The 25,425-nt window shown below is 46.7% G+C and overlaps 12 protein-coding genes across 12 annotated transcripts; 5 read left to right on the top strand and 7 right to left on the bottom strand.

Moving 5' to 3' along the window:
• Positions 1–311: 311 nt before the first annotated feature.
• On the bottom strand, positions 312–2,164 carry GLAREA_01154 (MFS general substrate transporter; the record flags this gene model as incomplete). The annotated part of the gene is made up of 4 exons (XM_008085912.1): positions 312–1,325; positions 1,406–1,761; positions 1,811–1,929; positions 1,995–2,164. 4 exons carry the CDS (start codon positions 2,162–2,164, stop codon positions 312–314), a joined length of 1,659 nt encoding a protein of 552 aa, XP_008084103.1.
• A 1,341-nt stretch (positions 2,165–3,505) lies between these two features.
• On the top strand, positions 3,506–4,714 carry GLAREA_01155 (Zn2/Cys6 DNA-binding protein; the record flags this gene model as incomplete). The annotated part of the gene is made up of 1 exon (XM_008085913.1): positions 3,506–4,714. The coding sequence occupies one exon, from the start codon at positions 3,506–3,508 to the stop codon at positions 4,712–4,714; it is 1,209 nt and encodes a 402-aa protein (XP_008084104.1).
• Positions 4,715–5,311: 597 nt separating this feature from the next.
• Positions 5,312–5,710, bottom strand: GLAREA_01156 (uncharacterized protein; the record flags this gene model as incomplete). Its single annotated transcript, XM_008085914.1, has 1 exon — positions 5,312–5,710. The coding sequence occupies one exon, from the start codon at positions 5,708–5,710 to the stop codon at positions 5,312–5,314; it is 399 nt and encodes a 132-aa protein (XP_008084105.1).
• A 572-nt stretch (positions 5,711–6,282) lies between these two features.
• GLAREA_01157 (FAD/NAD(P)-binding protein) lies at positions 6,283–7,479 on the top strand (the record flags this gene model as incomplete). Its single annotated transcript, XM_008085915.1, has 1 exon — positions 6,283–7,479. One exon carries the CDS (start codon positions 6,283–6,285, stop codon positions 7,477–7,479), a length of 1,197 nt encoding a protein of 398 aa, XP_008084106.1.
• A 466-nt stretch (positions 7,480–7,945) lies between these two features.
• GLAREA_01158 (alpha/beta-Hydrolase) lies at positions 7,946–9,181 on the bottom strand (the record flags this gene model as incomplete). Its single annotated transcript, XM_008085916.1, has 3 exons — positions 7,946–8,763; positions 8,860–8,939; positions 9,159–9,181. 3 exons carry the CDS (start codon positions 9,179–9,181, stop codon positions 7,946–7,948), a joined length of 921 nt encoding a protein of 306 aa, XP_008084107.1.
• A 445-nt stretch (positions 9,182–9,626) lies between these two features.
• GLAREA_01159 (alpha/beta-Hydrolase) lies at positions 9,627–10,588 on the top strand (the record flags this gene model as incomplete). Its single annotated transcript, XM_008085917.1, has 3 exons — positions 9,627–9,806; positions 9,863–9,993; positions 10,063–10,588. 3 exons carry the CDS (start codon positions 9,627–9,629, stop codon positions 10,586–10,588), a joined length of 837 nt encoding a protein of 278 aa, XP_008084108.1.
• A 354-nt stretch (positions 10,589–10,942) lies between these two features.
• On the bottom strand, positions 10,943–12,598 carry GLAREA_01160 (Cytochrome P450; the record flags this gene model as incomplete). The annotated part of the gene is made up of 2 exons (XM_008085918.1): positions 10,943–12,168; positions 12,229–12,598. The coding sequence occupies 2 exons, from the start codon at positions 12,596–12,598 to the stop codon at positions 10,943–10,945; spliced, it is 1,596 nt and encodes a 531-aa protein (XP_008084109.1).
• A 600-nt stretch (positions 12,599–13,198) lies between these two features.
• On the top strand, positions 13,199–14,774 carry GLAREA_01161 (S-adenosyl-L-methionine-dependent methyltransferase; the record flags this gene model as incomplete). The annotated part of the gene is made up of 4 exons (XM_008085919.1): positions 13,199–13,447; positions 13,529–13,873; positions 13,944–14,111; positions 14,160–14,774. 4 exons carry the CDS (start codon positions 13,199–13,201, stop codon positions 14,772–14,774), a joined length of 1,377 nt encoding a protein of 458 aa, XP_008084110.1.
• A 569-nt stretch (positions 14,775–15,343) lies between these two features.
• On the bottom strand, positions 15,344–16,657 carry GLAREA_01162 (uncharacterized protein; the record flags this gene model as incomplete). The annotated part of the gene is made up of 1 exon (XM_008085920.1): positions 15,344–16,657. One exon carries the CDS (start codon positions 16,655–16,657, stop codon positions 15,344–15,346), a length of 1,314 nt encoding a protein of 437 aa, XP_008084111.1.
• A 210-nt stretch (positions 16,658–16,867) lies between these two features.
• Positions 16,868–17,713, bottom strand: GLAREA_01163 (uncharacterized protein; the record flags this gene model as incomplete). The annotated part of the gene is made up of 1 exon (XM_008085921.1): positions 16,868–17,713. The coding sequence occupies one exon, from the start codon at positions 17,711–17,713 to the stop codon at positions 16,868–16,870; it is 846 nt and encodes a 281-aa protein (XP_008084112.1).
• An 821-nt stretch (positions 17,714–18,534) lies between these two features.
• On the top strand, positions 18,535–20,448 carry GLAREA_01164 (uncharacterized protein; the record flags this gene model as incomplete). Its single annotated transcript, XM_008085922.1, has 1 exon — positions 18,535–20,448. One exon carries the CDS (start codon positions 18,535–18,537, stop codon positions 20,446–20,448), a length of 1,914 nt encoding a protein of 637 aa, XP_008084113.1.
• Positions 20,449–20,937: 489 nt separating this feature from the next.
• Positions 20,938–24,837, bottom strand: GLAREA_01165 (DHS-like NAD/FAD-binding protein; the record flags this gene model as incomplete). The annotated part of the gene is made up of 11 exons (XM_008085923.1): positions 20,938–21,059; positions 21,110–21,662; positions 21,707–21,840; positions 21,888–22,619; positions 22,669–23,283; positions 23,330–23,447; positions 23,498–23,758; positions 23,805–23,867; positions 23,984–24,059; positions 24,107–24,692; positions 24,756–24,837. The coding sequence occupies 11 exons, from the start codon at positions 24,835–24,837 to the stop codon at positions 20,938–20,940; spliced, it is 3,342 nt and encodes a 1,113-aa protein (XP_008084114.1).
• Positions 24,838–25,425: the final 588 nt, after the last annotated feature.

Here is a 25,425-nt window from a genome sequence, read left to right on the forward strand (position 1 = left end):
GTAGATAAATGCTCTTTGGTGTACATAAAACCACGTGTAGAAAGTTAAAAGACGTGTTTGTGGCACAGATGACCACCTATCTACAGACCTGTCAAGTATTTCAATTACATATATAGGTAAACTTGTAGATTACCTTTTGTAGCAATGGACACGAGTGGAGAAAAGTCGGATTGATTTTCAAATGATAAACGGATTCGTTATAAAATTAATATATCTATCTACATCATAGACATTGGTCTTTGCTTCGCCGCTGGCAGCAAACGAAGGCTAGGTAACCTCCTTGCATAGTAGGAAAAAATCTGTATGTACACTTAACCAATCTGCTTTCCCTTGACACTCTTCCACTCGATAGCTAATGCGCCAAGCAGAGTCAAGCAAGCAACAATCAACGCAACAAGGAATGTCTCAGTCAACGCACCGTTGTATGCGCGAACGACGAAGGGCAGAACATTGGCCGAAACAATTGCACTGAGATTGGTAGCGCCTGCGTTGATGACCACACGAGGATCGAGACTCGGCGCAAAACGATGGAGATCGCGAATAAGCTTGTTCTGGAATTGATTCTGCGCGACAGAGACGAAAATAGAAGCGCCCAAGGTCTGGCAGAAAACCAAGAGAGCTGTACCAGCTGGAACCAGTTCCATGGGTAGAACGACCTGAACCGCAATCAAAGGTTGTTGCATGCCAAAGCCGATACCGAGGCCGCAAATGACTTGGTATCCGATCCATTTCGAGTGACCAGTGTTAGGTTGGAAAGTGGTAAGTAAACCCTCGCCTACAGACATGAGGACAGTTGAAGCTATCATGAAGGGAACGTAATGTCCGATAACAGTCACTAACCCGCCTGACGAAATTGCGCCAACGACCACTGATAGCACAAGCGGGATGTTCATGATGCCTGAACGGAGGGCAGTAGCTCCCTTCACAGCTTGGAACCAGATTGGGAGGTAGTAAAGCAGCGTGAAAAAAGATCCTCCCATGCAGAATGAAAACCAGGCTCCAGCTAAGACTGAACGATTCCGGACGAGTTTCGGACTGATTGAGGCGGTTTCGGGAAAGTAAACTTGGATTCCGATGAAGATCAGCAGGCAAACGCCAAATACGACGAAATAAGTGATGATTCTTCCGTCTGACCAGGCATAAGTCGAACCACCAAATTGGAGGGCGAGAAGAAGACAGATGATGGATGGGATAAAGAAGAAGGTGCCAAAGACGTCAAGCTGCTTAGCTACTCCGAACCAGGTTCGCGATGCTCGAACATTAGCTGGCAGTGGCGGCGACTCAAAAAGGAACACGATGAAGATGACGGCCACGGCTCCAATAGGCTTTTCATTTGGTTAGCTGGGGGGGCTAAGAGTAGAGAAGTGAAGAGACACTGAATGTTCTGATCGTAGGTACAACATACAAGATTAATATAGAAACACCATCTCCAAGTCACATTATCAGTGAAAGCACCCCCAAGTAGGGGTCCTGCCACGGACGCAACACCATACATTGCACTCATCATTCCAGTGTATGCAGGACGTTTGTGCAGTGGTGCCGAATTGGCGATGATGAGGAGAGCACCCGAGAAGATTCCAGCTGAGCCAAGACCTGCTATGGCTCGCCCAATGATGAGGGCAACGCTTGAGGGTGCAACACCACATACGAGAGATCCAAGCTCAAAGAGGGCGATGGCAGCTAGGTAGACAATTTTCAAGGGGAAAATAGAGTACAGTCTTCCGAACAGGAGTGTGAAGGCGGCCGTGGTAAGCAGGTAAGCTAAGGGTCATTAGAGAAAAAACCTCAGAAAAGATTGTTTGCGACTTACCGCTTCCATACCATCCAACATCATCAAGAGAATGGAATTCGTCGGTTATTTTTGGGATGGCGGTGGCGATGATCGTGTTATCAAGAGCCACGAGAAAGACGGTAATACAGAGTCCTAGACTGGGTCGAAATATTTATTAGTAAGTTAACTCTCTGATGGCAGAAACACTCATGTAAGATCTTACCAGATGAACCCCAACTTGTATCCCTGAGGATATACACGCGTATCATCTTCAGCAGACTCTATATCCTCCGTCTTACTCTCTTGCTTTTTCTCATCTGGGGACGACATGGCCGGATCTTGGTTTTCCCCTGACCTGTTCAAAGTTGATTCTAAGCTCGCTTCAGAAGCCATTGACAGGACTAAAACGAATGGGATTTGTAAATAGCAAGATACAGTAGATTAATTCGACTACGCAACAGAACTTGGTGATTTACAGTCAGTTGTATCAAAGCTGGCAGTAGGACCCACTTTTTAAGCGAGGAGCATTCGGGACCGGAGAGCGAAAGTTTCCTCAAAAAGGGGGTCATGTTGGCTAACAACATCAACATCGAATCCGAGGCCCCGAGACCGAAAGCCCGAACCAAAGGGAAGGTCGTAAGCTAAGATGACCTGCATTTCTGGTAAGCTTTGATCCAGCGTTGACGCTGTCATACCAGGGATAACTACCTTGTACATTTAAGCGATACCCCAAAGAGAAGTCCAATGAAATGCGCAAGAGTCGTAAGATACTTAAATGCGGACGAATCCATTCCTCCTTCAACCCTATACATGGATAGTACAGTAGTAGCGGCGGCAGTGGAACCTTGGTGGTGTAGTGGGATGGTGAATTATCGACATTGCCCATGGCTTACTAAAAAGCTTGATTAGCACGTTCTGTAGGTATGAATGCTGCAGGCGGCACAGGCCGAGGAGTCTGGACTCTGCGCCCTTTGAAAATCTTCACTCCATATCTCACAGGCGGATAAGCCGTTCTGCACCCGACGTCATGCTTTTCTTACGACGTTTTGCATTGGAAGAATTACGTTTTCATTGTATAGAATTTTGAGGTTAGAATCGGTTGGACCAGTGGGGCTTGATAGACGATCAGGTGAGTTAAAAAATGCAGGTAAAATATCAATTTACTGCCAATAGTTTATTGAGCTAATACTAAGAAATGGAGGGGCGGCAAATGCTATCAAGCCGTTGTTGTATGCGAGATAGTGAACCGCTATACGATCTTGTACCACCTACCTATTCGAAATTGAGGAATGTTTATCGTGCCCGATGGCCATCTCTAAAGGATGTTCCACTGGATCGTGCGGCACAAAGGTGCCATACTGTTACACTACAGTGAAGCATTTTAAGCCACGTTTAGGATGATCTGACAGATTTGTGCCGGTCGTGCATCTTTGCTGGCTTTCATTGCGGCTGACCCGTGACCAAGGTTTGTCTCTTGTATACACCCATCGTCTTTTGCATCTGGTTGGTGCACAAACGGGTTTCTGCAACATACCGAGTATTATAATACGGGCTGTTTCTGAAGTGGCAAGGCGGCGAGATTGACACGGCTAGGAAGCCAAAAGCTGTATCTACCTGCGTAAGTACCTATGTAGTTAACCAATCCTGAATTATAAGTACCACTCCCTCCTGTAGATTCAGGCTGATTCAATCCGGCTGATTGTCGATATTACTCTTTTACAGATATTGGTCAAAATGTCGTCGAAACGCACTGAACCTTTAATGCCAAGAAAGAAACTAAAGGAGAGTTGCACTCAATGTGCCTCTGCCAAAGTCCGATGCTCAAAAGACAAACCACAGTGTACTCGGTGTGAGGACAGGAACTCCGTCTGCTCCTATGGAATGTCCCAACGGTCTGGTCGAAGAGCCGGGCCCTCTTATCATTGTAGTCCAACGCACTTAAACAAGGCTGGGGCGAGTGGCCAACCCAGACCCGATATCGACGGCAATGTTAATATGTTTACGTCCCCCTCGGACTTCTATCTTGACCGGGGACTTTGGTCTGCTTGTGAATCTTTAGGCTGGGATATGATGGATATCAAGAGTCCCTCTAGTCTCAGTCCTGGATCACAACTGCTAAGTGATGAAAGCTTGACGTCGCTGGACCAATGGATGGATATGGGATCCGATCACTGCAGCGCTTTGAGTGTCAACGATCACAATATACATGATATCTCAATGCCTCAGCACACCTCTATGCAACAGACAACATCACCGTCAACCTCAACCTCAACACCAATGTCAACACCTTTGAACATAATTAGCTCTCCAAACAAAGGTTCCGCTTCCTGCTATGAAACAGCAACACACGTCATTGGCGCCATCAATTCAGCTCCAAAATCATGTTCACTGGCAACAATCACTAGTGAAATCTCAAGACCTCAGCAAACAATTGAGCAAGTCATCGACGCAAACAGAACCAGCATCGAATCCGTAACCATCATTCTCAATTGTCCCTGCGCAACCGATCAAAACCTCCTATCCCTCATAACGTCCATTGTGTTCAAAGTCATCCAACTATACCACTCAGCCGCGCATACCTCTCCCGAACCACACCCACAGAAAAGTCTCATCGTTGATACTTTTATCAGACAGACAGCTCATCATGTGCCGCCTGTAAGTGCCGGCACCCCGATTGAGAACACGCAGCTGGATACATGCAGTGACGTGCCGAGGATGAGAGCGCAACTTATATTGGGAGAGATACATCGTGTAGTGAGACTGGTGGAGTTACTTTCACAACGTTTTCAAGAGGCCAGGATGACCAGTAATAGGGTGGGCAATGATGAAGATGAGGCTGGTGAGGGGAATTGGATTTCTGCAAGTGTATTTGTGCAGTTGGAAGCGGATCTAAGGCAGCGGTTGAGAGTTGTAGTTAAAGATACGATGGCTGTTCTGAGGTAGACTTAAATAGCATGATTAGCCTAACTAGTGGCTTGAGAAGTAGCACCGCCTTAAGTTGATTAACTATAACTAGGGCGAACGACTTAACTAGGGCACCTCGACGATTAATGATTAATGATCAACTACGGTTAATGACTTCGTAAATGACTAGTGATTATAATTATTTCCAGTAGTAGTAGATGAGGTAATTGAATTTTGAGATCCGATAATTGTAAATAATTATAATTCACGAAACGATAATAAGATAAATATTTGGGGATTAAGATGTAAATTGAACCCGATTACTTGTATTTTTCTTAAGAATTATAAACCACTTCTATTAGTTGACTATTACATATATCTAGCTTATGATTTATGCTTCTCAAGATATACGTATTACGGGTAGTTGAATAATTTTAGATTACATTTTCTCACCAATTCCCTAGGTCAATAAGTATTGACTATCATAAGAGGATAAAATATTCCAAACCCAACTATACGAATGCATAAAATTATGTCGTCGGTATATCTCCCTAAGTCTTCTTTGCTTTTTCTTAGCAACGTGACTGTTTTCGCCCATACGCAAAATTCTCGGATTCCCCCATTTTCATCCTACTCTCATGCCAGCCTCCAACACTCAATTCCATACCCCACCCAACCCAACACCCCCAATCCGATAAACAAAGGCGCCTGCGGAAAACCCTCGCCAAACTCAGGGTCCATGCCCTTACTGCCTGGATAAAGAATCGCACTCACGCCTGTCCCCCAATACAAGCTGGCCATCAGCGCAGCCGTGAACAGCGAATCCTTCTCCTGCACCACATCTACGGTGGGTCTGAACGTGTAATAGAGCGTGATGAAACAGAGACAGGCGCCCATACTCATCGTCTGGCCGTTGTGGAACTTGGCGTGGGGAGGCCAGTTGGGGTTGAAAACGTGTGTGTGACTGAAGTCGGCGTAGAAGGGCCCAATGAGTTGCATGACGGCCGGGACGGAGAGGAGGATGCGGCCGTACATTGTGCTGTATGTGAAAGAGCTGCAGCGGTTCGGAGGAGGATTTCGGTCTCCAGAGATGGCAATTCTTTTGGCGTTTTCGAAGCTGCGTTATCAAAGGAAAAGCCCCTCCTAAGTTGCTATATTTGCGCGGCACTTGGAATGCGCTACTGCTGCAGACCACCTGCATTACCACCCTGTTGCTGTATCGACGCCCTGGTCCGGTACATATTCGGTCTCCGACTACCATTGCAAGAAACTCGCGATCACCAGAAGTGCATGCAGCCCTACAGATCAGACTGACTAATTGGGTTACTCGGTCCGCTGAAATGGGAATTTGCCTTTTCTCCGATAACTTCATGGGTACGGAGAGCGTGGTAAATGCCTTCGATACTATAGCCTCATCCGGGGAACTTAGTACCCGTACTGATTGATGATGAATGACAATGAGAAAATATGGATGTTGGCTTGGTGTTGATCACAGATACATTTAATCGTCTATACTTTGTGGAATTATCGATGCCCTTTCTATCGCAATTCGCGAAGCAAAAGCTCGCTCCAACGGCCCCAAACTACATCCTCACATCTCTCTCATAATGGAGACCAAACGGGTTCTCATTTCTGGCGCCGGCATTGCAGGTCCAGTTTTGGCTTACTGGCTGACAAAACATAACATCAAGGCCACGATAATCGAACGTGCACCGTCTCTTCGCAACACAGGGCAATCCGTCGAAGTCGCAGGCCCCTCTCTCAAAATCATTCAGAAGATGGGGCTAGAAGCAAAAATCAAAGAGCTGGGTACCCATGAAGCAGGTCTCTCATTTGTAGATGAGCAAGATCACGCCTATGCCAAATTGCCTATCGTAGAGAAGGGCGTCACGTTTACAAGCGAGTATGAGATTCTGAGAGGCTTCATGATTGGGATTTTCTATGAGGAAACGAGGGCGGAGACGGAATATGTGTTTGGAGATTACATCACGAGTGTGGAGGACGATGGAAGTAAAGTTACCGTGGGGTTCAACAAGGGAGAGACGAGAGACTTCGATGTCCTCGTGATCGCTGACGGAACCAACTCCTCGACCCGCACTCTGGTTTTTCCACCTGCCCCGATTGTCAGTGTTGGTGGCTACTGCTGTGCCTTTTTCTCGATACCGTGGATGGAGAGAGACGCTGATTGGGGCCGTTTCTACATCAAACCGGGACATCAGATTTTGCTTCGTCCACATGGTCCCTCGGGGACAGCTGCTTATTTGGGTGTATATGGCAATGACGCGAAAGGTCTGATGGAACTTCCTGTCAAGGCACGAAAAGAGCGCTTACATCAGATTTTCGCGAGCGCGGGATGGGAAGCACCCAGAGTGCTGGCGGGTATGGAAATAGCAGATGATTTCTACATGACCGAACTCACGCAGGTCAAGATGAAGAAGTTTCATCAGGGACGAGTGGCGCTGTTGGGCGACTCGGCGTGGTGTCCCAGCCCCTGGTCTGGACAGGGAACGACGCTTTCCGTGGTTGGGGCTTATGTTCTTGCTGGTGAGCTGGCTACGCATAAGAGTGTGGAAGAAGCTCTTCAGTCTTATAAGGCGCGCATGTTACCTTATGTAGAGAAGTGCCAGAGCCTACCACCAGGTATTCCGGGGCTAGCTCTACCGGAAACGGCGTGGGGTGTTTGGTGTTTTCGGACTTTTATGTGGTTTATTATCAAGACTGGCATTCTGGGACTTATTGGGACAATATTTGCGTTTTTCGATATCGGACAGATCAAGTTTGATGTTCCAGATTATGGCCTGTAGCTTATGCCTTTCTCTACATTCCATGAACTTCATATAATTACTGAGCAGGTCGTTAGTTATTCACGTTAACTTTCATGACACATGTCGGAAGAAAGATGGACAGAGTACCTTCTAACCTCGCTGTCGCTTGCTTTGCTTCCCGTCCTGATATTTATTTCACGAATGTCATGAGTTTCTACTACGTTACGGTTAGGTTAACAGCAACCAGCCTTACTGTGCTATTGTGTACAGAAGGGTAAAAGGGGAAATGAAGATGCTCTACATTGTAGTCAAGGATCACGTGCCCTTCCCCCATTACCGTAGCACCGGTAGTATTTAACATGAGGCTTATAGAACATAGGCTCTAAAGTCTCTCACTATACCACTTGTACTTGTAAGAGTCTTGGGCTGTTTCGTTTGTCATATTATCTTGAAAGCACAAGGATTGTAAATCATGTCTCGTTGTCGAGTGTATTATGTAAACTCATCAATCTTCATTGCTATATTCCAATTTAATTTGCTCATCCAACCACACAACTAACTCCGCAATCCTATCCGAGACCACAGTAGTTCTGGGGATATCATGACCTCCCCCATGATCAAAAGTCCTCCTTTTCTCTTCTTTACTAAAATGCGCCAACTGTATGGAAGCAGGATATCTGGGATCCTTAATCCCAAAAACATGCACAGTCGGAATTCCAATCCTCAGTCCCTCCGGAAACGCCTGGATATCCAATCCAAACACATCACTCGAATCATCCGGGAACGTTGTTTCGGCGACATCATGCTCGAGATGCTCCGTTTTATCCCAAAGTCCCTGTCGCACCACGCCTGGTCGATTTTTCACATCCAAAAGCTTCCCAATTTCCTCTGAAGCAGATGCCGCAACACGTGCCAACACTTTTCCAGACCTCACATTGATCTCCCACGCCCCCTCCGAAACTGGTAATCCCAAATCCGTAAGAATCTGCAGCGGCAGTCCCCCACATATGAAAATTGCGCCTTTGAAAGGAAGGGCTTGCTCGGGATGTTCATTGTTGTGATATACCACGAATGAAGAAATCACGGAACAGCCTTGCGAGAAACAGAGCACGGCATCGTAGGGTTCCCGTGAGACGAAAAGATCCGTAAGCCATTGATGTGCGGCGTGTACGGATGGGGGATCGATGCCGGTCCAGAATGTGTAGAATGTGTGGTTTGGTGGTGGGAAGAAGATTTCGATGCCAAAGGCTGGCGGGGACGGGTAGGGCGCGTCGATGAAGTCGAAGGTGTAGCTTTTGGGATCGAGTTTGGAACGGAATGCGGCTTTGGAGGGGTCGTTAGTTTCTATTGTTGTTATCTGGATTTCTCACATACGCATGGCGGGGAAGAAAAGAAGAGAATATTTTCGGATTTACTTACCAGTCTGCGCTTCAAAGATTGCGCCGCTGGTTCCCATTCCATGCAGACAAAGAATCCTCATTTCATCGCCTGGCTGGTCGCTGGTACACTGTTAGTACAATTTGAACACTGGCGTAGTGTGTGATTAAGTTCCACAGTATGGGTAACACCTAAGCTCTATTTTTATCTTCGCAACAATACGCCGAGTCTAACTAAACAATAGTAAGATTTCAAGATAAGTATATTTAATGTTAAATATACTAATAAGATCGTTAGTACTAAAATCTTCAAGTCATTCTAGTCCTCTATATTTTACTTACCTAAATGTTTCGAACGTTTTCATAATATTCTAATAAACAGCTGTTTGCTCTATACTATTACAGTTATGCTTTTGATTGCACTAGGTACCTACCTAGGTAGGTATCGTTTTCATTTAGAAGATAGATTTCATAGCCCATGACTCGAATCGGAGAAATAATTCCTTGCCTATGACTCGGTGCCCACTCTAGCGCTCCCGCTCCCGTTTCCGATCGTCACTCCCGATTTTCGGTCACCGAAGCGAGGCATGGGGGACTGCCGATCGAGACCGGGGTAGAAGCCTCGGCCCCACCTGGGCAAGCACGGCAGCTTTAACCTAGCGAGTGCAACTTCACCTCACCTCAACTGGTAAGAATCAAGAAACGTAGAGTAGGCATTTCTGCCAGGCCTCTCTGCACTCTTGCACACTCATACGACATCAAACGAAATTAATCTCATTTTCTGACACACTCTGTTCTTGAAAAGTTGTTATGTCTTGTCCCGATTGTGCAAAAGGTGGTTTACATGAGGGCACGCCAGAGGGAAGAGAGGAAGTGCTTCATGGCTTTCAAACATATGTTACGCGGCCATCCCCTGGTACCCAGATCAAGGGTGAGATAGTATATCTACCTGATGCACTTGGTTGGAAATTCAATAACAGTCGGATACTGGTAAGTCGATTTTCACTCGAAAGCGAGCTTTGAGAGAGACTGATAGGAACATACAGGCTGACAAATATGCCAAACGCACAAATTCGATCGTCTATCTCCCAGAACTCATGGATGGCCATGCCATGGACATTAGCATGTTCGCGAACATGGATACTCTAACTGGTAATGGATCAGTTCTATGGAAAGTGTATGTTTGACAGGTCGCCACTCTTCCTACCCCTCATTTATGCCACTTTTTGCTAATTCAAATACAAAGTGGCCCTTTGATAAATGCCATCGCGGGTTTCGTTCCCTTCATCTACTACAACCGTCTCGCAGTCGCCACTCCCCGCGTCACCCAATTCCTGACATCTATTCGCGCCGCCCAGAGCGAACCACTCCCTATCGGTGCCGCCGGTTTCTGCTGGGGCGGAAAATTTGTCTTTCTCCTCTGCGGCGAGACGCTCAAGTTCAATGGACGCCCCTTGATCGATTTCGGCTTCACGGCTCATCCCAGTAATCTGGTGCTACCACTCGATGCGGAGAACGTGAGGTTACCGATAAGTGTTGCAGTGGGAGACATCGATGTCATGGTGCCAATAAAGAAGGCCGAGGAGATGAAGAGTATTCTGGAAGGAAAGGGGGGAAATGAGGTCGTGATTATTCCTGGTGCTGCACACGGATTTGCAACAAGGGCGAAGCCGGAGGATGAGAAGGGCACTCAGAAGGGTGTGCAGGCGGAGGACCAGGCTGTCAACTGGTTTAACAGGTGTTTTGATGGGTACAAGAAGCCTGCGACCTAGATGGGAAACAGCAAGGAACCTTTGGTATAATTAATGCACATTTATTAGTACTGGTATGTTTGGCTGGTGCGATGATTTACAAGTGCAACAACTTCTCGCATGCCTTGCAACAAGCAACTATGTCAAAAGTCTACAACCTCATGTCCGACTTCTATGGCTCAAACGATCAATTGGTGGAGTTAAGCAGATTCTCTGACTTTCCCGCCGGCGAAGTAGTCACTTCACAACTTTCAACCTGAATTTTCGATGGAGCAAATACACTCTGCAACAATATTGATTATAATTTCAAGCGACACGTCGTCTGCCTATTTCAGATCCACTGACTACCAGTCCTATCTCTTTGAAAGCTCTTATCTACACCCTGCTCCGAAAATACACCTTCGCCTTCGGATTAGCAGCATACGCAAACCCCATTTCCAACGTCTTCGGTCTCTCAAAGCCCTCCTTCACCCCCTCTCCATCCGGTCCAAGTGCTACATCATATCTTCTCAGCAACTCCACAATCAACACCTTGATCTCATTGCTCGCGAAAAAGCGTCCAGGACACGCATGGCGTCCGTATCCGAACGATGGATTATTGGCATCAGCCGTCACGAACTGATGCGCGTTTTCCTCCCCAGGGATCTGTCGCAGATCGCTGTAACGCCACGGATAGAAGTTGCTGAGCGGCGGCTGGGACGGCGATGTGAGAGGCGGGTATTGGACTTCTGAGTTTGGCAGGAAAGGGTTTCCAAAGGCGATGATGACGTTCTGGGGAATGGTGTGGCCGGATGACAGCGTAAGACCGTCGGGCGCCGTGACGACACGGGTGTTAGTTGTGATGAATGGGGGGTTCAGCCGTTGGCTTTCCTTCATGAAACTATCCAGCTTTCTGAGTTTGGGCAAACTGCTTTTCTGGAGCTGGCCGTTCTCGGGCTTCTCTTGGGCTAGGACGTCGTTGATCTCTTTGCGCAGCTCGTCGGCATATTCGGGGTGAGACGCGAGATCGAAGATGGCGTATGATATGGACATTCCGATGGGCGAGAGGGCCGCAAACGCGGCTGTCATCTGCATCTGGCCAACTTCAGCAGCATCAGCTAATTCGGGGTGATCGTGTTGGCCGATGGTCCAGTGTACGAGGTTGTAGTTATGCTTGATAGCTTCCATGTCGGCGTTTGCCTCGTCGCTTTTTAGACCCATACTTTTGTCCTTGTAACTTCGAATAATGGTTTGGATCTGGGGGTCGAGTTTGCGGGCGGCAAACTCGCGATAGGATTTTAGCTTGCGGAGCTCTGGTACAAAACGAGCGACGAAGGGCCAGAGTGCTTTGTTGTATTTTTTCATAGCGTGGACGGAGCCCAGAGTATCGTAGGTGAAGTTTATTGTTGCGTCGCGCCATTCTTTGTCCCTACAAAGGGGGAGACCGACGAAGGCACGGCCACTGCAGGCAGCGACAATATTGATGAATGTCATGTAGACTGGAAGCGAGGTCCAGGTAGGTAGTACCCCGATCTCCTTGTTGAAAGAGTATTCAGCTTCATCCTGGAGATCTTGAAGGATCTTTTTCACGCTTCTTGTCAGATCAATCTTGATGGCATTAACTGTAGTTACCATGTCAGCTTTCTCCATAAATTTCTAGTGGTATAAGTGGTTGTACGTACTAGCAGCAGGCGATTTCGATTGCCCAAGCCCTGTATAATCACCCAGAAATCTCTCATAAGACATCTTCTTGAAAGAGACCTTTTCTTCTGGCTGCGACTTAATTTCCGTCATCATAGAATGCGGAAGCATGACCCAGGATTGGGGTTTCATGGGTAAAACAAAAGGTTCTGTCGGCCATTGTTTTCTCGCTGCCAAGATCGAGTCTGTGAGGTTTCCCGGAATGATCGAGGCCACTGGAAAGTCAAGCTTAGGAGGTGGTGGTGGGAAAAAGATGGCCTTGATGATCCATATGAAGAAGCATGCGATGGCGACACCTAAAGCAGCGAAAAGGTTGCGGACACTTGGAACGAGAATTTCGGCGTAAGACATGGTGTTGGCTTCAACGGGAGCTTTCAGACACAATGATAGGAAATCTGGTCCTCTCCAATGTTTCTTGTTTCAATGAAGTAGGACCTGCTCTTACGTATGTCAGAATTATGAACGGCTGTTTTGTTTATGTTGTAGCTAAGCGAGAACTTCTGGCGCATCGAGAAGAAGTTCCATTCGGATTGCGGAACCAAAACACTAGCCCGAATATGGCTATTTGTAATGTATCTCTAGTCCGGAGCTCCTTCCCAACCTCGTATCTAACGTTATAGCCGTCTGCGTTGCTTTCGTCTGCTTCCTTGAACGAGCTTGGGCGTGGCTATTCCGGAGAGCGACTATAAAAAGATTGGCAAGCGAGAACATCAACTCCAATCAATATACATCGCTTTCCGGAACGAATATTTCCAACATGCAACACAGTTTGTTTTGGACTTAGCGGAATAATGATTATGGAGGGCATCCATCGTGACAGAATGTAAAACTAAGTGTTTGAATAGATATTGGAGGTTAATCATAAATCTCTCGCCGAGGAAACAAACTTACCTAGCATTCCATCAGCATAAAGTACTCTAACTATATTTTGGTCAGAGCTCTGTCATCAGAATGTGTAAACCATCGCCTCTCGAAGAATGTGCTCAACGAATATGCTCTGCTTCACGAGTCATCTCACTTTACCATGCCTCTGAAGGCAAGCTTCAATCATCATTCTCACCCGAGTCAACAAGCATCACCATTCCAGAAGATGCTCCTCCAAGCGTTATGGACGCTCGACAAACAATCGTCTCAGCCGCTGCCACTATTCAGCAATTGATGGAAGAGCCAACTGAGTATCTGCCAAATTTACAAGTCCATGTAAGCTGTCTTTATTCTATTCGGATAACTAAACATTTGTCACGTGTGATCAAGTGCGACCAGAATACTTACCTGAAATAGTACCAACATCTCTCCTGTCTCCGTTGGCTATGTCACTTCAACGTGATGGCTTGCATACCACTTACGGGCTCAGTTCCATACTCCGAGATTGCCACAGTCGCAGGTGTGCCTGAGATCCAGCTGAGGAGTGTTTGCCGCATGGCAATGACAAGCAATCTGCTTTGCGAGCCAAAGGTAGGAGAAATCGCACACAACGCCGTCTCCAAAACTTTTGTTGGCAATCCCGGTCTGGTAGACTGGGCGCTTTTTATGACGCAATTTTCTATGCCGACTGCTGCAAAGATGGTCGAGGCTACTGAGAAATGGGGGAGTACGAGTAAGAAAAATGAGACAGCTTTTAACCTCGTGAGTAAACTTGAGAAGCAAATCTTTCACCTAGTAACTAAGACAACAACTGATGTCAAACCTCTCGTAGGCAATGGATACTGATTTACCTCTGTTCGACTTTGTCAAAAAGTCACCTGAGATGACGAAGCAATTCGCTGGTTACATGAGGAACGTACAGAGTAGCGAAAAGACGCACATTCGACATCTTGTGTCGGGTTATGATTGGAAAAGCCTAGGTAATGCAGTCGTGGTTGACGTATGTAACATCCCCGCGGTCTTGATAAACTATACTAATGAACTTCAGGTTGGTGGATCAACGTGCAGCTCATCCATAGCCCTCGCGACCGCTTTCCCCAATCTTCGTTTCGTAGTCGAAGACCTGCCTGAGACAGTCGAGAATAGCAAACAGATCCTCGCTGCCCTCCCAGAGTCGATCCGCTCAAGAATCACCACTTGTGGCCATAATTTCTTCACGCCTCAACCCGTTACAACCGCTCAAATCTATCTCTTACGCATGATTCTTCACGACTGGCCAGCGGCGGAAGCAATCACCATTCTATCCAACCATCTCGAAGTGCTGAAGGCCAACCCCTCCGCGAGGTTATTGGTCATGGACACCGTGCTCCCCGTCTCGGGATCTGTGCCCAAGAATGAGGAAGCGCTGCTGAGAGTGAGAGATTTGGCTATGGTGCAGGCTTTCAATAGTAAGGAGAGGGAACTAGGTGAGTTTGAGGATTTGTTCGAGAGGACTAGGGATGCGGAGGGGGGATTGGTGTTGAAGAATACCTTTAAGCCTACGGAGTCGGTTATGACGGTTATGGAAGTGGCGTATGAGAGAACTGTAGCGTCGAGTCGCTCTTCGGGTATTTCAAACGGACACAACGGGAATGTGATACCCCTTCCAGGGATAACGGTCTAGACGTATTTGTTTAGAGTTCAATGTAGTGGTTTTATATCATGGAAATATACTTTAATAGGAACTTCAAGAGAAAATTGTCACTACTGAGATAAATATTGTGTTTAGATACAAAATAAAGAGGTATGCTTATACCTCAAGATGCCATTATTAGATACTTATACTATTATTCTATGTAACTAAATAAGGAGTCTAGAGGTTTGTCAAAAATATTTAACATCTTGTACTTAAAGTTGTAGGAAGATAAGCCTTAAAATATAAAATTAAAATCTTTACTTACTTTCTTTCTATATATATTATAATTATAGATACTATCTTCTACCTATTATATACTCCCTTCTATTTCTCTATCAAACTAAGGCGTAACTTGTAGCTTATATACACTATTTAGACCGATTTAATAGAAAGTAGTAGTTTACTAGACTGTAGTAGTACTTCTAATTTTCAAATATAAGAAAAAAAGATGTATTTAACAAAAACTAATTACATTGTCATTTCACCACTCATTCTTCCGAATGTTGATTTCAAGCAGGGAACGGTGAACGATCTGACTCTATTTTCACTACCGTACGTCAAGAGTTATCTTCTACAACTTCCTCCGGAGCTCTGAACTCCTCTTTCCCATTTAACGTATATGCATCCATCAGACTTCGCAGTTCCTGCGATAAATTCATAATAGCATCAAACGACTTCTTCTTCTTAATAAAGGCCTCACGTTCTTGTTTGTAGTCTTTCGAGGCTACTCTTCCCGGTGGCCTCCCCTCTCCAGTTATATCCTTGAGAACGCGCGATGCTTCATGTTCCTTAGTCGATGCACGTAAGTTGGATTTGTAATTCTTGGATATTTCCTTCGAAATTTCTTTGTTAATCTGGGCTTCGGACTCGGTTGTTGAACCTGCTCTTAAGGCTTGACATTTGGCTCTTAATTCGGGGGTAGCGTTCCAACCTTCGGGGTTGGTGGGATCAATTTCATCCTTAGTAAACCAAAGGTCGATGATTGAGTCTAGGAGTTTCTCTAAGACTCGTCTTCCAGAATCTGATTCAGAGAATATCAGAGGTATGTCACAACGATCCTTCCATAACCTTTCCCCGAGGCTCTTAAAGCTCATGTGTTTTATGAGCGGCAGTAGGTTTGCGTGACAGAGATTATTTCGGATCCCATACTGGTTAATGATATGCATGGTTTCGTCCGGATTTAACCCCAGATGTAAACACGCCGAGTGAATTGCGTATATTGTCGGCATCTGACCATGTAGTCCCTCCTCTCCCTTCTGGAATCTTTCATATATCTCTGTCTCCTTTTTCACCCTCTCACATATCTCGGTCCAGTATGTCTTAGAGAGCTTCTGCCAGCCAGGGAGCTTGGATCTCTCCGCCGTTACCTTTAGAGCTGAACATAGTTCAGCGAAGTAGTCTCCGTACCGGGCGTAGAATGAATTTCTCTGTAGATTTAAGATTTCTTGTTGTAACTCTGCCGCAGACTCCGAGTGCGTGAGTCTCATACACAGGTTGTATTGGAACGAGTTTTCCATTTCGCTGAGAAGCGTCTGGTATTCCAGCTGGCAGGCAGCTTTTCCTTGAATGTCTTCACACAACATCCCCTCTTCATCATCCAACAGCTCTAGAAGTTCGATGCAAGTACTTTCGTACAACTTGAGAGCGGTTTCTCCAGCTGGGGATATCTTTCTCTTCATGTTACGAAGTGTCGCATCTGCATATCGAAGAGACGTTTTTACTCTTTCAGATGTGTAGGCCTTGATGTCTCGTGGAGGCTCCGGTGGCGGTAGGATAGTGGTTATAATCTCTTCATAATCTTCCCCAAGGTATACTCTTTTCAATTCTCCTCGACGCGTAGTGCGCGACTTTTTGATGACAAGACCGTCCATGATATATCGGATTTGTTGTGGTATCAGAGGTTGGACGGTGTTGACGGGGAATGGAGGGAGATGGAGGGGTATGGAAGGGGATAGAGGGGGATGGGGTAGAATTTTATATCTTAGTGTCGCTACTAAGTGGTGCTATATCTTCGCCGCCCTATTACTTTCTCCACAATGACGCACAAACCTCCACGTGAGATATAGAAAGTTTCAGTGGGTTCAGAAGTTTAGCGTGAGTGGATTATAAATGCTCATTCCGCATCTTCTCGGATCTTCAAAAAGAGTCCGCACTTTCCATCCAATGTGTTCACATGCAACGTACAACCCCCCAAAATAGAGACCCATGATGGAAACAGGCAACAAAATTGCTCCCGCTATTGCGACGGCTGGTAGTGTACTACTCGTGATTGCGACAACTTCGGTGGCAATTGTAGTTAGACCAAACCATGATCCCAGAATGCCAGGTGCTGCTACTACAGCTGGCACAGTGATTTCAGTAACAGTCGTAGCCGCAGCAGCAGTAGCAGCCAGCGCAGTTGCTCCGACTCCCACGCCCCCACCCAGCACCGAAACTCCCTTGAAAAGCCAATTGGAAGAGTGGTAGAGCTTAGAGCCGTCAGTATTTAGAACGCTCATCACTCTTTTGTACCTTTCTCCCTCTGTAACGCTGAAATCTCTGCCCGACTCCGCAGCGCACAAGGCTTCCAAGAAGACTAGCATCGTTGCAACCCAATGTTGACAGTTATTGAAAACAGCATCGTATTCATTGCTCCTTCCGATGCTCGCGTATTTATTCATGGGATGAATTTTGATCAGGTGGTGTATGTCTTGCAATTGACCGACGAAAGTTGCAAGACGATATGCACTAACAGCTGGTCTGATCTCTCGAGTCGGAAACGAGTTGACGCGCCCATCTGTTGAAAGCTCGGCAGTCAAGGACATGGTAGGCAAGACAGAAGGTGTGAAAACGAGGCACCAATGTGTGGTCTTGATCATGTTCTCAGTGCCAGCCTTTTGGCTCTTCGTGGTAGGCGAGAAATGAATGTCGATATTGAATTTCTCCATGTCGTCACTAGATTTCTGTATCGCATCAAAAAGCGTAAAGTAATACCACTAAATATCTCGGAGCTCGCGAGATGTATGTGCTTCTAAAGTAATGACCGGCGACCTCTGAAAGTGACAAGTTGGTGAGGCTGAACTCAGCCAACCACATTGCTTTATCAGTCATTCAACGTGTCGTGATAACATTCGCAAATTTGGCAACCACTTATCTTTCAGGCTTGCAAGATTGGCATTGCTTCGTCGAAACGTTGGGGTCGATCCTGTGGGCGCTCTCAGCTCGTCATTTAGACGAATGGCATAATCCGTATTACGAAGGCTCTGGCTGTGAGAGAAGGGGGAAATGGAGCGGTATGGAAGGCATAAATATTATTCTCACATGATTAAGTCGGAAACTACTACTCAAAGAGAGGTTGAGTTGAGGTTTCCCGCCCGCGATCAATCAAACATGGACATTAACGCCATCTCCGCCTGCTTGCATCTAGTCAACGCCCACACAATTCTCATTAGTTGGGACAGAAAGATCCTTGAACGTGTGCGAGGCGACACCAGCCTGTGCAAAGCTGGAATCCACATGTAAGAGGGTGCAAAACCAGAGAATAGTTAATAAGATGCTTTGTTCTCGAATCATTACCTCATTAGAAGCGTTTGATATTCTTGCTGACCTTTGATGGCTGGCCCCATGTATCGAGCATGATATATCAACATAAACGCCATAAAATCGCCAATTTATCGTTTTAAGATTCAGGTTCGTTACGAACGCACGACATCAACCTACCTATTCGGTGCTTTACAACTTGTGCAAAACTTTGCAACAACCAAATGCAATGGGAGATTCAAGTAGCAAAACAACCGCCCAGAAGACTAGTTTCAGCCCTTTTAGGTATAGTAGCAGGCTATGCCATCGAGGCTGCCGCGAGATACGTCTCATCACAATCACACCGTACGACCCCGAGTTTACAACAGCACATTTCGAAATAAAACTTCTGGAGTTTGATGTTGATCAAGCTCCAGCATATCAAGCGCTTTCTTACTGCTGGGGAGGACAACAGCCAAGTATAGGAGTCATCTGCAACGATCTACTCCTCCTGATTACTACCAATCTTTTTCAGGCACTGTGGATGTTGAGTCTGAATATGTCCGAGCCAACGTTTTTATGGGTCGATGCTATATGCATCAACCAATCCGATGATGACGAGAAGAACATCCAAGTCGGATTGATGCGAGATATCTACGCAACAGCGCGTAAAGTGCATGTTTGGCTCGGTCTCGACTCGACCGGAGAAGATGTTAAAGAGGCAATGCGTTTTCTCACACTTGTGCACGAGGTGGTGAAGGACACCAATTACGATTTTGATGAAAAGAGGGATGATCGGGAAGCTTTACGTCGTATGCTTCCATGGACGCTCATTCGAAATATGGACCACTACCGGCATCTGAATTATCTGCTAAAGCTTCCATGGTTCTCCCGAGTATGGATCGTCCAGGAGGTTGCCGTGTGCCAAGATGCGCTCGTGTATTGTGGTTCTTCTGAAATTCCCTGGAGCAAGCTGGTTCTGGCCCTGCGAGTCCTTTATCGTCTTGAATTGTTACTTCAAATGACGCTTTATACCCCAGAAGATCCCACAGGAGAGAAGCTCATTTACCTTGGGCACTTTCTTTGCACTTGTTCTTCTGATAAGGATCAAATGCCTAAACCGGGGCTTTTCGGTATGCTCGTTCGTCACAGGTGGGCCTTGGCCACTGATCCAAGAGACAAAGTTTATGGTTTACTAGGACTGCTTGATGAGGATTCGAGCCTGGGATTAAAGCCGGAATATGGCCTCGACGTGGCTGATATATTTCTGCAAGTTGCAACCTCCATTCTAAAAGGGTCTTATTTTCTTGATCTATTGAGCGTTCCGCAAAATCTGGGTTCGAAGATAAACCTTCCTTCATGGGTTCCAGACTGGTCACACGGCCCCTCTAGTTTTCTCTTACTGCGGCTCATGCATCCGAAAGACTTTTATTTTCATTTCAAATCATCTGGTGCAACCAACTCTAAAGGTAATTTCAAAATTCATGGACACGTCCTTGAGGTCCAGGGCTGGCCTTTCGACACGGTCGAGGAAATCGGCCCGGAAATCCTGCAGAGTCCTGGACGTCTGGAAGAAGGTTTCGTGGGTCTTTTTGCAAGAATTTTCTTAAACTTCTACACATATCTGGACACCTTTCACGAATGGCATAGAATTTCCCATTGTGGGCACCACCCTACATATCCGAACGGAGAAAATCGTCTTGATGTTTTCCTTCAAGCCCTGTTTCAGGATGACGCGGAAGAGGAAATCAGTATAGCATCACTCCGGTATCACTTTTGGCTTTTGAAAGTAACTAGAGGATGGTTTTCTTGTCTTCAACAAACCCATCTCCAGTACTATCCTAAGTTATACATTCCGCTTCTTCTTGTGGGGACAGTCGTGTACTGGGTGTTTAGTTTATTATATCACCGGCGAATATTTGAACCTAGCTCGGGGTATTTCCAGGGTAATGTCTTTTGCAGAACCGAGAAGTCTTACATCGGTGCTGTTCCTCCCGCCACAACGGTTGGAGATTCCATTATGCTTATTACCGGCTCTCGAGTACCTCTCGTCTTTAGAAGAGTTGGTTCAAACTGGCGCTTAGTAGGCCTTGCTTACGTGCCAGGTTTGATGGTGGGAGAGGAGTGGGACGAGGAGAAATGCAGACCAATCACAATAATTTGAGCATACTTGTAACACCCTTAAGATTATCCTCTGCGGAATGATCAACATCTCCAGGGGTCACAAGCAATAGAGAAAGTTGGCCAAACGCGAGGCGGAAATTAACAGAATTACTTACACCGTAGAAAAAGGACCAGGGGTCCTTGATCTTGGAAGCGGCTGAGAATTCACATTGTACTTGTTCTTTTGACTTAGACCAAGAAACAGAACGATGGCATGGGTAAAGGTCAAAAATGGTAAATCACGCAAAGCTCGATAGACAACTTCTAAAGATCGACCAATTGTTTATTTCATCCCATGCTAGCCCACCTACTCCAATGCCAGAAGTGTGTCACCCAACTACTAAAAGGAAAAGACTCTACACTATATACTTCTTATAGTAAAAAGCCATCTCTGTGTTCGGTAAAGCAGTAACTTATATCAATATGAATGCCATGCCACACAACACGAACCTAAAATGCCCCGCCCTCCACATGCAATGCAAATGGCTACTCAGACGTCATACATCTTACTCCTCGTCTCAAGTGCACTCTTAATAGCATCACACGAATCCTTCGCATCACCAAACAACATCTTCGTGCCTGGCATGAAGAACATGGGATTCGGTACATCCGCTTTAATGGTGTTAGCAAAGTGAAAAATCTTGGAGGTGCGAATGACTTACCATATCCACTAGACATCCCTCTCTTCATCACGATAACCTGTTTACTCTTCCAAGCGTGCAAGACGGGCATACCAGCGATGCTAGACCCTGGCTCGAGGGCGATGGGATTGACTGTGTCGTTCGCGCCGATAACGAGGGTGACGTCTGTGTCGTTGAAGTCATCGTTGATTTCGTCCATTTCCAGAACGACTGTATGCGATGAGCCATGCCCAGAATGTTGAGGGGTCAACTTACTATCGTAAGGCACGCTAGCTTCTGCAAGAAGAACGTTACATTGTCCAGGCATACGTCCAGCGACAGGATGAATCGCGAATCGTACATTGATGCCTCTCTGTTTAAGCATTCGAGTGATATCGGAAATAGCGTATTGTGCTTTCGCAACTGCCATTCCATAACCAACCACAATGATTACACTTTCAGCTGTTGCTAATGCATCGGCAGTCTCCTCGATATTCGTTTTTGTGATCGAACCTTCAACCTTGTATTCGCTGTTATCGACGGGTGCGATTCCACCAAAGAGGACGTTGGTCAAGCTTCGATTCATTGCAGTACACTAATTCTGTTAGAAAAGGAAACAGTGGAGGGCGATTTACATACCATAATGTATGATAGAATCGAACCGCTGACGCCGATGAGGGAACCAATTGTCGTGAGCAAGGGATTGTCCAACATGAAACCCTCGGCGACCAGAGCAAACCCGGAATACGCATTCAAGACCGTAATGACAACGGCTAATTTCTGTCAGCATCATTGATTGTGAAGATAATTGAAGACTTACGCATATCAGCACCACCAATAGCAGCAGTAGTAGTGTAACCCTTGAGAAAACTGAGCGCAGCATTTCCAGCCAAGCACGCAGCAGCAATCATGGGAGCACCAGGAGCCAACGTTAAGAAGGTTCCCATAGTCGCGATATTCAAACCGAGAAGTGTGGAGTTCAAGGCGTGTCGTGGACCTGGAAGGCGAATTGGTTTTGATGACATCCTTCCAGCCAGCTTCATAAAGGCGACGATAGATCCAGTAAATGTGACACCTCCAATCAAAACCCCGAGATATCCAGACACGAGATGAAGCGCCGAGATGTCACCGATATGAGCTAAGACGCTACCAACACTGGTTAGTACTGCTGCCAACCCAACTACAGAATGCAAGGCTGCTACAGTTTGTGGCAGATCAGTAGCTGTCGTTCGACGACCAATCATGAGACCTAGGATACTACCAATCATGGCGACCCCACCAAATTGCATGAGAACATCAGTTGGGAACCCAACAGCTGCAAGAGAAGATAAAATTCCAGATCCGACTCCAAGAATACCAAGAATATTGCCCTGTCGTGCGGTGGTTTGCGAAGCGAGTCCAGAGAGGGACCCGATACAGAGGAGACTGCTGGTCAGATAGCCGGCCTGAACCAAGCCAGCCATACCTGTACTCGCAGCAATCAGATAACCGCCGGTAAATACAGCACCTGGTATGGCATAGAGGAAGGGGTATTCAGGTGGGTCAGTGGGACCTGTATTTTATGTTAGAAATCGAAATCATAATGTAGAATGAGAACGTACGCTTGAACATGTCGAGCATGCGCTTGGTGATCACAAATCCTCCAGAGACGTTGACGAAAGCCAGAAGAACCGATGCAGCACCCAAGAATTGAGGAATGGTATGTGGAATCAAACCTCCACCCATCACAAAGAATCCGCCAATACCCACCATACCAGATATAGCATTGGTCACGCTCATGAGAGGCGAATGAAGAGCTGGAGTCACTCCCCAGACCGTACGATATCCGATCAAGCCAGCGAGCGCAAAGGTAAAGGCATTGCTCATGAATATTGGCCCAGTAGCTTTTCCCAGAGCAAGCGCAAGTCCCATTCCACCAGTCACAGTTGCAACTTCTCGTGAAGTCTTCTGCCATGGTGTTATTGCCAGCGTTTTGTCGGCTGCAGCATCAGTATTTGGTATCGTCGGTTTTGCTGGGGCAGGTGGAGGAGCCGGTCGTGGAGCTGTAGGTACAATATCGCCATTGAATGTGACGATAGATCCTCGTACAACCTCATCCTTCAGATCAACTCCAAATTTGCCTTCCTCTGGGTTCATCGACAGAAGGAACTTTGTAATGTTATTCGAGTAAAGAGTTGAAGATTGTGTCGGAAGTCTCGAAGGTAAGTCGGTGTAACCTGCGAATATCAGAATTGGCCGATCAAAAGCTATGTGGAGACGAACCAATCACTTTGACACCTTTGTGCTCTACCAGCCTTCCTGGTTGGGTTGCAACACAGTTTCCGCCCGCTTCTGCAGCAAGATCCACGACCACGGAACCGGGTTTCATAGCTTCAAGCATCTAGGGTTGCAATCAATAAATGGCCGACCACTTGCATAGTAGGTGCTTACCTCTTCAGTGATAAGTTTGGGGGCAGGTCTGCCGGGTATCAAGGCTGTTGTGATCACAATGTCTACTTCACGGCATTGCTCAAGGAAAAGCTTCATTTCGGCCTCGATGAATTCTTTGGACATTTCCTTGGCATATCCACCAGCGCCTGATCCATCTTCTTCAATTTCAACTTCGATGAATTCCGCACCAAGAGATTGGACCTGTTCACGAGCTGCAGGTCGGGTGTCAAAGCCTCGAGTGACGGCTCCGAGACGGCGGGCCTAGAGGATTTTAATAGTGAAGGAGAAAAATGTGCAAGAAACTTACTGTGGCAATTGCACTTAGTCCCGCAACACCAGCACCAATAACGAGCACTTTACACGGCGGAATCTGGAGAGTCAGTGGTATGTACTACATGATGGTTTCAAGTCGGCTTACCTTCCTATATGCAACGTCAGCAAACTCATGTGTACAAGAACATCCTTGACTTACCCTGCAGCAGTGACTTGCCCCGTCATGAACCTGCCGAAGTGGTTTGAAGCCTCTAATACAGCTTTATATCCCGCAATGTTGGCCATTGAACTGGAATTAGATCAGTCTATATTCGCATTCGAACTGTAATGACCAACCTTAACGCATCGAAAACCTGGGCTCTAGAAATTCGTGGTATCATATCCATGGCAAACGAAGTGGTCCCTCTATCTGCCAATTTCTCAACCACATTCTTGTTCTGAGTCGGGTATACGAAAGAGATAATAGTTGATCCAGATTTTAGAAGATCCATCTCGCTCATCTCGCCTTCAAAACTAGGTGCCCGAACTTTCAAAATGATCGAGCTCTCCGACCAGACATTTTTCAGATCCGTCAACGTAGCTCCCGCTTTTTCATATGCCTGGTCTGTGAATTGTGCCTCTGCTCCAGCGCCTCGCTCCACCAGGACCTTCTTGAACCCTTTCTTGAGTAGAAGAGCAACATTCTGGGGTGTGATTGCAACTCGTCGCTCGTTTGGGTAGGTCTCGCGTGGCACTCCAACAATCGTCTCCGAGTATGGCTTTGAGACCACAGGAGGGACGAACTCGGATGGGTCAACACGGTCTGAATGGGAACCGGACGCGTTGCTGCGGTAGGGAACGAGGGCTGTGATCTGCGGGCGCAGAACTTTACGCTGTTCGATTCGGCTTCGTGACGGTTGGTAGAGTGCACGAATGTGTCGAGCTGGTGTGGAAGATTAGTAGTTATTTACCATCTAAAAATTGCGGCATATTCGAGCATCCTTACCAAGAGACCCAAGACTCCCAGACTTCAACCCCGCAGTGGCTGTTCGCATGCCAGCACGACATTGCAAAGAAGTCGGCCGCATTGTATATACTCGTATCATGTTGGAAGGTTGGAAGAAGAAATCGAGGAATTCGACCCGTGGCAGCAGATCGGTGCTTGCATTGACAAGTGAAACCTCGAGGTCGGCAGCAATGAATACCTAGCAGATGATAGACAGGATTCAGAGTCCTCTCACGACTCGAAGTATCATGATAATAAGTGGTCAGATACGTGATACCTGGGATGGAGACTTGTGAATTGCTGTTTCACTAGAGAAGATGGGTGAAGGTGAGAGAGGAATGCCAGGAGAAGGTGAATCGTGGTTTTGGTGTCGAGGCACAAGTAACGAGTACCAACACGGGTGCTCGTGAGTACCTCAGATGCTGGTAGTCTGACAGCAGCGGCGGATGGCATCGGCCAAGGTGAAGCTGGACTGGAGGTCCTCTCACTGGTGGACGGCGTGGTGAAGCATGGTGCAGCTGTCAGAGGTCGAGTCTCCCGCGTCTAGTGTGGGGTCTAACCCCGCTTCCCCAGAAAAGCGAGCAAAGACCCTGGAAAGGGCACGAGAGGAGGTGCTCATCGTATCATTTCACCCCGATAAAGGCTCGTAACCAAGGAGGAAATGTAATGA

This window comes from Glarea lozoyensis (genome assembly GCF_000409485.1).
Source record: "Glarea lozoyensis ATCC 20868 chromosome Unknown GLAREA3, whole genome shotgun sequence".
Taxonomy (NCBI): domain Eukaryota; kingdom Fungi; phylum Ascomycota; class Leotiomycetes; order Helotiales; family Helotiaceae; genus Glarea; species Glarea lozoyensis.